At 44.1% G+C, this 10865-nt stretch overlaps 1 protein-coding gene across 1 annotated transcript; it reads left to right on the top strand.

Annotated features, from left to right (window-relative positions):
* Nucleotides 1-6604: 6604 nt before the first annotated feature.
* On the top strand, nt 6605-8775 carry NR0B1 (nuclear receptor subfamily 0 group B member 1; the record flags this gene model as incomplete). Its single annotated transcript, XM_082333447.1, has 2 exons — nt 6605-7205; nt 8531-8775. The coding sequence occupies 2 exons, from the start codon at nt 6605-6607 to the stop codon at nt 8773-8775; spliced, it is 846 nt and encodes a 281-aa protein (XP_082189573.1).
* Nucleotides 8776-10865: the final 2090 nt, after the last annotated feature.

The following is a 10865-nucleotide window of genomic DNA, read 5'->3' as shown; positions in this document are numbered from 1 at the left end:
GGTTCCAGCCAGCCTTAAATTCTCTGAAACTCAGACTCGCCAAGGGTGTCGCCTGGCTGCAGCTGAGACAGATTAAGATGTTAGCACTTCTCACTGTACTTTGGGCTATCAATGACTGCAAGTATGCTACATGTACCAACATAACTGCCGGGTCACTCCCTAATCCAGTTTTGTTGAAATGATCTAGGTTAGCAAAATTCTGTCTTTAAAGAGGGTAAGCTAACCTGATTATTTTGACACAAGTGAAGATCTAGTCTATCATCTCGTCTGCCAGCAGAACAGAATGCCAAATGATTTTCCTGTTAGCTACAGAATGTGTATAGATCTAGAAACCTGGTGGATTGTGATTGAAGCAAAGAATGTAGCCAAAGGACTGCAGAAGTTATCTGAAGATCATAAATATTTGAGATACAGATTTTAGATTTTAGGGTGAACCTATAAATCATTTATGCATCTGTTAAACTCATGTATGAAGAATGGTAAAAAGGAAATGAATAATTTTCTAATACCATAACATGAACCTGATTTAATGAGAATTTATATCACTGATTGACCAGAAGGATGGTATTTTTAAATATCCAACTTGGGTGAAATATGTCTGAATTAAAACCTATGGAAAGACGTATGGATTTTAAAAGCCCTCACACTGATTTTCAGATAAAATGCATGCTAACTTATAAGCCTACTTAAATGTAAATTTTTTTATTAGCAGCACATCCTATGATATTACTCACAAATACATTTGTGAACTCGTCAGTCTCAGACAATCAGCTGCAATAACATATTTATTTACACAGAAATTTCAACTTAAGAATTGGTGTAACGGATACATACTGTCCTATTGCCACAGCAGTGCTAGAATGTGTTTTATTCTTTATGCCACAACCTTGAACAGTGTGTTAAAGAGCTTAATTTACCAGCTTTTTGCCTGTTATTCATCTGTTGTTCTGTATCAGCAATGTATTCCTCAAGGCAAATAAATGAAATAAGCTCAGTAATTGAAAGTTATTTCTACACTAATATTTTATAACACAATTCCCTTATCCAAGTGTCATTAGCAAGAGTACAGATCAATTTCAGATGGTATTTAAAATCTTTTAAATAAATCTTAATTTAAAATCTTAAATTAATCTTAATTTAAAATCTTAAATTAATCTTAATTTAAACCCAAAGATTGCTACAAGCCCTCTCTCTCCTGCCCCTAGTTCTTCTGCTCTCAAGCTTTAGGGTTTTACCTTCCTGAGGGAGCAGTTCCACATGGTGGCTGAGTGGAATAACGGCTTGCAGCAGTGGTCCTGCTCTTTCCCCTTTCTTCTCCCACTCCTGGAAGGGAGGTCACGCCACTCCTTTCCACCTGCTCTGGCACTCATCTGATCCCTAGCTGAATGAGTTCACTTCAGTAAACTGGCAGAAAACTGCATGTTTTTTCTTGATGGGTTAGGGTTTTTGCTGATTCAGCCAAGCAGAATTCTGTCATATCACAAGGTGTTACAACTTGTCAGGTTGGGCAGAAACTTCAAAAGCATCACTTGGGAAAATAAAGCAAGGAGAGCACATTTCAAGGTATCTCAATTCTCTGCTACCTTTCTTGTAATGACTGTTATAAAAATGCTGCCAGCTTAGTAAATGGATTTGTCTCACCAAGGAGTCAGGTGAGTGCCAGAGCTGGCACAAGGAAAGCAGTGGCAACAAGTGCGCCTGTGGAAGTCACCTCTTTCAGCTCTAATGAGCTACTAGATTGGCTCAGCCGGTCTTATGGGACTGCACCCTTAAGCATGCCACACTGGCAAATGTTTGGGAGCTGTATGAACTCACTTTGGACAAAAAAATGAATTATTACTTATATTTAAACACTGAAATGGCCAAACCCCAACAGCATACCTAAATGGTTTTAGATTGCTGGGGCCCCACAGCTCTTTACAGAGCCCAAAGATCAATTAATCTTTTTTAATGGGAAGGAGCTGAGTGCCTTTAACTGGAAAAAGTTTACAGTGTTGCTTCTCTCCCCTTAATTTTGCCTCCCCCGAAACCTAGTTGCATTAGCTAAGGTGAATTAGCATATGGGGGCGAGAAAAAAAGGTCTGGGATATGTGAAGCCCTCTTTAAATTGGCTATCTGCCAGTGGCAATATGACAGTGAAGTGTGTCGTCCAATAACAGTAAACTTAAATTCAGGATTCCTACTTCTGTGTCCAAAATGCCATGGCCACATGATGCAAAGCACTGATCTGACAAAAAAAAAAAAAAAAAAATCCCTTTTGCAGGTTCAGGTTTGTTTAAGATATGTTGAAGGGTTGATTTTGCATCATTACGGTTTATACCAGATTAGACATCACCTACTTTCAAGCAGCTGGCAGAAAGGTCTAAAACTGGTATAAACTCTTTTTTATGTACTCTGGCTAATTCCAGAAAAATGTCACCAGCCAGAACAAACGCATATGGCTAGGTGAGCTGGTGGTGGAGTACAGTAACGACAGTCAAATCACAGCCTTAGGGCAGCTGCAAAAGCTCTGTAAACTCAGGTCAGCATCCCTTGACGGGGTACACATCAACTGTCTTTGGCTCAAGCAGCATCAATCAGGCTCTCAATATGCTCCTCCCAAGGAATCCGTTGCCCATCAAGGAAGGAGGCAACAGTGCCATCAGGAATACATGGTACAGCATATAGGTAGAACATTGCTCATGGTGATGCTTTTCCCTTAATCCCCACTTATTTTCAAGTAAACACCCCAGTAAAATAGGGGAACTATGACTGGTGGTCAGTCTAACAAATGGACAGTCACAATACGAAATGCATGAAAAACAGCAATATACTTAAATTCCAAAACCCTGATTTAACGGAGTATTTATCTTATGCAAAAGACATCTTGCTAATCATACCCTCATAACACATTCCACATTCAACCCTTTGTTTTCCAGAGAAAAAGTTAACTTCTCTTGTGGTAATCACCAAATTGAGTCTCAGTTTTACATGTGATCTTAAGATCAAATTTTATTTTTCAGCACTTCTACTGGAAGGAATAGTAGGTATTTAGAGGATACCAGGATGCAGTTCCCCACTGGAAAAAAGCTCTCTCTCAAGCTAATGATGCACTAAAGCACTGACGGCATAAAAACAAATGCTTGTTTGGTCTTGTTCTGAAACTCAAGTCTTGCCCTCTGGCCAAGAACCAAATGTGCTACCAGATGAGTGATAGAGAGACACTGAAGAGCAACATGAAACAGTAAGACTGCCAAGACTGCACTGTATCACCTTCATATCCAAGGCTTTTGTCTGAGTTAAAAAAAAAAACAAAAACAAAACACCACAAAAAAGCCCCAAAGCAAAAACAACCAAAAAAGCCACAAATAAGTAATCCTTTGTCTGGAAGCATGTAAATCTTTTCATGACTGTACCACAAGGAGCTTCCTAACACTCATGTAACCTTAGATCTTTTAGCAGAAATCGGACACATCCACTTTTTGCTAAAAGTGTTTTCATGCATTTTCCATGAAAACATAATTACTTGTCTGTGAGGGATTTTGTTTTCTTTTTGGTTTTAAATAGAAAGCTTCGTTGCCTTTAATTTAGCTTGAATGCTATGGACAGGCAGAACTCAGACTTGAAAATAAAGACTGTTCAGATTGCTAAATATCAACGTGAAAAACACCAATAAATATTTCTAGGACATTCTTGATGTTTTAGCTGGGAAAGTGATAATCTACCCTGAATAAAACGCCATGTACATTAGGATACATTAAAATACCTTAAGAATTAGAAAGAGAGAAATGAGTGCTTACATGCACTTATGAGAGAAGAAGGTACAGTTATAACTACAGTAATGTAATTTCTGGCACTGCATAGTAAATCAAGTTTCAGTTTCAGCATGGGAAACCCACGTTGACATAGTTATCAAAGACAAAGCCTTTCTGTATAAGTTGGTTTAGAAAATTAACTGTGTCAGCAAAATCAATAGATGACAGTAGAATTGCATCTACATTTGAGACTTGTTTGAAAGAGAAATGCCTTGAAATATTAAACACCTGCAACCCATATTGCTACATCAGGAAAAATTTCTATTGTAGACCTGGTATAAAAGTTAAATATTGCCTTTATCTATGGCCCTGTGTAAGCAGCATCCTCCCATAAGAAGCAGAACATTCCCACAGTTGGAGTCCAAGGTCAAAACTGCAAAGGCAATGATCTGAGTCTTGACTGTACCATGCTTTCCCATCAATACCTTCCAAGTTACAAACTCATAAAAGCCACAGTTAGATTCCACAGTCAGTCTAGTAATAGGTACCTCATGGGAGAAGTGCTAGTGAAGCCAACTAAAAGCTTAGGGATACTTATTTTCTAAAACTTGACAAGATTTATCTCTCAAGTTAGTGGACTCCCCCCAAAAAAAACCAAACCCACAAAAAACTAAAAAGAAGGAAAAAGACTAAAAAGGCAAAAAGAAACTCTCTAAAATCCTAACATAACAATGTTGAGAAAATACTGATGAATATAACAGGAAACAATGTAGAATGGCAAGGAAATGTTCTAGACAAATAAATGACAAAGTGTTTTCCCATTACCAGTGATACTTTTCAAATGAACAATTTGGTAACATTTGATATTATTAAATTTGTTTTGGATTTCTAAGCATTTTTTTTCTTAAAGGATGTTTGGTGAAACATCATTGTTTTCTACTCCAGGGACCCAACTGACCTGTCTGCAAACTGTAGACATCATTTCATTGGTGCAATGTAACAGTTCTCCACTACTGCAAAGCCAATAAAGGGCTTTATTATCTGTGGAAAAAAATGCATTTCATAAGTAAAACCAAAGGTATAATAATCCAGATTTTGGACAACCTCCATTTGGAAAACAAGGTTTACTTGAGGCAGATAACTCACCAATCCTTTATATAGCTTTATATAAAAGTGCCTTTTGTGCCGTTTGTAAATAATATCCCTTCTGAGTCCAATTGTGAAGAAATACTTAGAGAGAAAAGACTATATGACTCTATACCTATGTAAGCTGATAGGGAAAAGAAATTGCTGAGATCCAGCCTAAAGTTCTTTTGTTTCTAAGAAATCCAAAGCACTCAATGGTATTTGATTAAAAACCATGCATACTTTTATTGAAAGAAAATGCAGCTTTCCAGGGGTGATTTAGACATCCCTTGGTAGCAGAGACTGATGGAGCAGGTACAGAAGGTTGCTTGCAACTGGCTGCTGTCTCTAAATCTGTGCCAAGGTTCTTCCAGATCACACGAAACATAAAATGTTTCTGGTTTAGCCCATATGCGGCACACAGAAGTAACTCTTTACTTTTTGTAGTGATTAAGTACTCCTCTCTGCTGCGTCCACTTTTAGTTAGCCCAGCTGAGAAAGTAAATGTGCTTATTTTTCATTCAAGAGTAAAATCACATTTGGACAATCACTATTCCCCTATCCCTCCTGTGTAAACATCAAGGCCTGGAAGGGTGATTTCCTTGCTTTGGAGTCCATATGCCACTCGGAGGAGACGGGTCTCAGAAAAGTGGGTATCTATGTCTAGGAGGAAAGACTCACTTCAGGACAAGCAGAGCCGGAAAGGAAAATGGAAATGTTTTAAACCGATGGATGGAACAATGTGAGATCAGAAAGATGGGCCACGCATTGCAAAACAGAAGGGAATTACTCATGGGGGATGGTTTCATAGGGGATCCACATAGATGCTGCAGGGGCGACAGCCCCAGGGGCACCCCGATGCAGCCTTGCTTGCACCCCAACCCCACAGAGCCACTCCAGTTTGGGCAGGAACATGTCTGCTTCTCCCTCCCCGCCTAGCAGTGCCTAAGGCGCATGGGACAGCACTCCTTAGAACAGGCATATGCACAAGCCCTTGGTATCTTTAGCAGCGTCTCCTTTTTCCCCTCCTGCGGGAATTTTACTCTTTGGACCCATTCTGCCCTCCCTCCCCCCAGGACGCCTTATCTCTCCCCTGCCTCAGACCGCTCGGCTACACACGGGGAGGGCTGCGAGGTCGGTCGCCATTTTGCGTCGAGGCCCCGCGGGGGTCTCAGGGGGCGGCGGCGGCGGGAGCTGCCCCGCAGGGTGGCGGCGCATGGCGGGGGCGAAACCAGAGAGCGGCGTGAGCCGCCTGCCTCGTCCCGCCCGGCCCTCCCAAAGAGGCGCGGGGTGACACCAACCGCGCCGGGCCCGGGAAGAGGGGCAGAGAAGGGGCGTCCCGCCGCCCCGCACGGGGCGAGGGGCGAGGAGGGGGGCGTTTGGCCGCGCACAGGCCGCAGCCTATGGGCAGGGGCGGCCGGCTCGCCGGCTCCCTCTAGGCATCGCTGCCTCGGGAACGGAGGAGGAGGAGGAGGAGGGTTTTCTTTTTTCTATCCCCCCCCTCCTCTCTCTCTTTTCCAGCCAGTAAAGAGTGTCTGCCCCTTTGAACCGCTGGTACGGCGCCTGCGGCTGCACACGCACACGCACACACACACGCCGCCGCCGGCTATAAATAAGTTAAGAGCCGGGCAGAGGGCGAGCAGTGCGCGTCTCCCGGCGGGCCGAGGCGGCAGCCACCGCCGCCGAGCCTCCCGGGCGGCTCAGCCCGGCCGGCGCAGCCGCTGGGCGCCGTGCCCCTGGGCGCCATGGCGTGCCTGGAGCGCTGCCGCTGCTGCGCGGACAGCAGGCGGCACGGCAGCATCCTCTACAACATCCTCAGGAGCGAGGAGCGGGCGGCGTCGCCGGCGGGGCAGGGGCAGGGGCAGGGGCCGAGGCGGGGGCAGGCGTCCCGCGGCTGCCCGTGCGGGTCGCGGCGGCGGGTGGCCCTGAGGAGCCCGCAGGTGGCATGCAAGGCGGCCTCGGCCGTGCTGGTGAAGACGCTGCGCTTCGTCCAGAACGTGCCCTGCTTCCAGGAGCTGCCCCTGGACGAGCAGCTCCTGCTGGTCCGCAGCTGCTGGGCGCCCCTGCTGGTGCTGGGGCTGGCGCAGGACCGGGTGCACTTGGAGACGGTGGAGAGCGCGGAGCCCAGCATGCTGCACAGGATCCTCACCACCCGGCGGCAGGGCGAGCAGCCTCCGCCGCGGGGACCGGCGCCGGGCCGGCCGCACCACGGCCCCGGCGGCGGCCCGCACCTGCCCTCGGCCGGCGAGATTCAGGCTATCAAGGGCTTCCTGGCCAAGTGCTGGAGCCTGGATATCAGCACCAAAGAGTACGCTTACCTCAAGGGGACGGTGCTCTTCAACCCGGGTGAGTGAGCGGGCGCGGCGGCGGGGGTCTCTCGCTCACGGGGAGCCGGGGGTCGGGCGGGGAGCGGGCCAACGGGGAGAGCCCGCCTGTATCCCCAGCGAAGCGGGGCGGACCCGGGGCTTCTCCTCAGGGGGAAGGAGGTGGTGGAGGAGAGGGATGCGGAGCAGGGTTTCACCCCACTGTCAGGGCCGCGGCTGGCAGGCAGGGAGCCGTCAGCGGCCGCCCCGCCTGCCATTACCGGTTAGACCGGGGGTCCCGGCTGCTGGCGCCTTCCGCAGAGGTTTTCCACGAATACAACAAACCCGCGGCGATCTCTTAGGGAAAGTTAGGAGTCAGCAGCCGTTCCCCGTCCGTGTCCGAGCGGGGCGCCCGGCGGCGGCCTCTCCTCAGAGGCAGGCGGCTGGAGCGGGGGTCCCTTCCCGCCGCCGCGGGTCTCCGGCCGGCCGGGGCCGGCGAGTCTAAGCGCGCTCTCCCCGGGAGGTTTGCACCCCGTGGAAAGAAAACAAGACAAGGCTCAGGGCTTCCACCAACAAAGTGCCGTTTCGGCTTTGTGTGTAGCATTTATGATGGGTTTTTTTCGCCATCTCTGTGGAGACTTCCCTAGATGCAGCTCTACCAGGTGGTTGATTACCATGTCGGTGACTTACCTGAAAGGTAGCTGGCAGGTTGGGTACAGCACTTCCTACGTATGCCGCTACCGTGTGGAAGTGGGATATGGCGCTTCCTCCGCTCCCGCTGTCAAACTGTTAGTTAGACCGAAAAGGGGAAATTCTGCAGTCTCTGCCCTCCAGTGTCCTTACTATCTAAGGTTCTCCAGGAAACTTTCTGTCAGGCGTTGGAGCTAATGCTTCTTGCCACATGTAATCTGGAGCTACTCAGAAACAGTTGTCAAAAGATGCCTTAAATGCGAATAATGCATTTTGTAGAAGTGAACAAGTTAACAAGTTATTTTTATTGTCTTCCCCGCTGTTTACAGGTTGCATTTGTCACTCTAGAGGTGTCTTGGAGAGCATTCTTCAATCAAAGTTTTTGTTTTATCAGCTAATTTATTTAACACTTAAGTGAATGTTGGCAAACGTTGTATGTCAAGTTTGTGTAGTGAAGAAGAGTATCGAATGTCCAGAACACCAACATGATAATATTTTGAACTGCCCTATAAAATTTGGCATGTTGATTCTGCATACAAGAAGTCCTCTAGCAATTTCATTTGCTTCATTTCTTGAGTGATAAATACAATCTGTAAGCTGTTAGTAGTTATTCTGTAAGAAAAATGTTGTTTTCTAGACAAAACCTATGTAAACAAGATAATTTATTTTTCTTTTCAGATCTACCTGGACTGCAGTGTACACAGTACATTGAAGGACTGCAGAGGGAAGCACAACAAGCTCTAAATGAACATGTCAGACTCATTCACAGAGGTGATGAAGCCAGATTTGCCAAGCTGAATGTTGTTCTGTCCTTGTTAAGATCTATTAATGCTAATGTGATTGCAGAACTATTCTTTAGGCCCATCATTGGAGCAGTGAACATGGATGACATGCTTTTGGAAATGCTTTGTGCCAAATTATAAAGGCGTGTAAAATAATGAAAATAAATCCAATGCAAAGGAAGCCCTAGAGCAGAATAGTGTAAAGTACTGTAAATAAACTAACTTATTGTTTTTACATAGATAGTATTTTTGTATTCCATAATAAAGTATTCTTCAAGTTCTGAAATTAATTTTTATTAAACACAGTGTTTTTGGAATAAGATTACTGTCATCAAAACAAGCTTTAAGGTTGTGGAGAACGTTCATATCCAAAGTCAACTGGCTATTCTTTTACCATGTCTCTGAATAAAGATCACGCTTATTACATTGTACTTTCAAGGTGAGTAATCCCTTCTTTTTCAAAATAAGCAGCAGTCTAGGTTTACATTTTAAACATAGCTGGCATACAGAAGGGGAAATGAACAAGCCATTTACTTTGCATATTTCAGTAATATTAAAATAGGGTACTGTAGTCAATTCTGCTCATAGTTCAAATACTGGCTCTATCAAAGGCTTACTGCAGTCAGTGAATTACTTCTGTTGACTTTAACAGAGTTTATAAAGAATAATAAAGAAAATATTCACCTAAGGTTTTCTTCCATATGGGGAAAATGTATTAGGCATATTTTGAGACTTCAAGTAGCTTGGCCAACTCTAACGGTTACGGTAAAACATTCCATGCAACACGTTTTGGGCTCCAGGAGAATAAAGTAACTCTATTCCCCAAGACAACAAGCAAACAGAAACACCTCTAAAAATATCCAAACAGCAAATGCTGAATAGAGTCAGGAGAACTACTGGTGTGCACTCCACACTTTACTTTGCTTTTCATCTAGGTAGTTGCTAGCTAGGATTTAAAAAAACCAGATTCTTCAGCCTACTTATTCTTATAGAAGTACAAAATTATTATGCTGAACCATGGTGTACTACTGGTACATCCATCAGAATTTGTCAGCTAGCATGAAGAGGTCTTAATTAAGCATCAAGCTTACACATTGGGTTGTTTCTTTTTTTTTTTTTTTTTTTTGTTTTGGACTTGATCCTTTCTCCCAAAGCAGTTGGGTTTTTTTGGGTTTTTTTTTTGTTTGTTTGTTTTTTTTAACCCTCTTTTAAAAAGGAAAATCAGTGATTTAAGGGGGATTTGTTTAATGGTTTTCCTTTCTCTGTGTGCAGTTTTCTAGCCTTTCCCCTGGGGAATATTGGTAAAAAATGGAGAGAGAAGTGTGACAGTGTTCCGAAAGTAAAACATATCAGTAACTCTATGTATCCTTCACAGATACATTAACCACTAGCAATAAGAGGTTTTTTTTATAACACAATTAATAAAGTTGAGGCACTTAATTCTCCTTAATAGGAGGTGTGGAGAGAGGAATAAGTTTGAAGAGCTTTCTTTTACTGCCACCTTGCGCAAAGGATAATCACAGCTCCTACACTCAGGTAAGGAGGAGGGGGGACTCGTGTTGTCTTGTACCTACCCTACCTTTGGAGAGGTAGCCAAGCATTTCTAGGGGGGTAAGTTCATAAGTATTACCACGGAGATCTGTATTGCCATGGCAATAAGAATCTCATCATGGACTAGGATGCTGTCACTGAGCAAACAAAACAAAGCAAGAAACACAACCTCCAACCTGAAAAGCGATGGTGTAGCTTAAGTGCACACTCCTCTGGTGCTCGTGTAACTGGGTAGGGTTGTGTGCCCTGAGGAGCTCCTCAAAAATTCCAAAGAACAAAAAGTACGTAAGTAAAGTGCTCTTCACTACCAGTTCAGACTTCAGACCAGTTCAGACCATAATAGAGCAGGCTTAGTCTTCATGTTAAGTTGATGCTTTTATATGTACACACACATGCATGTAAACATATATAGCAAATATAAACATATACATATGGACAATATTTACTGTGTATGTACAAATGTTCTGTGAGTTTATCATAGCTTCTGATCTTATCTAACATCTCTGTAACATAAATATATGTATATGTTTCCCTCTTTCTCTGGAAACAGCATATGAACTTGCAATAGTTAGCTTTCAAGGATGCCTGACAAAGAAATCGCTTCACGAAAGCAAAAAGCATGATGATAAAGCATTTAAATAGTGGTTAGTGGCAGAAGATGAATCTTGGGTAAGGACTAA

The sequence above is a fragment of the Platalea leucorodia genome (genome assembly GCF_965183815.1).
Source record: "Platalea leucorodia genome assembly, chromosome: 2".
In the NCBI taxonomy this organism is placed as follows: Eukaryota; Metazoa; Chordata; class Aves; order Pelecaniformes; family Threskiornithidae; genus Platalea; species Platalea leucorodia.
The sequence above is the reverse complement of the archived record's forward strand: the minus strand, read 5'-3'. Positions and strand labels throughout refer to the sequence as shown.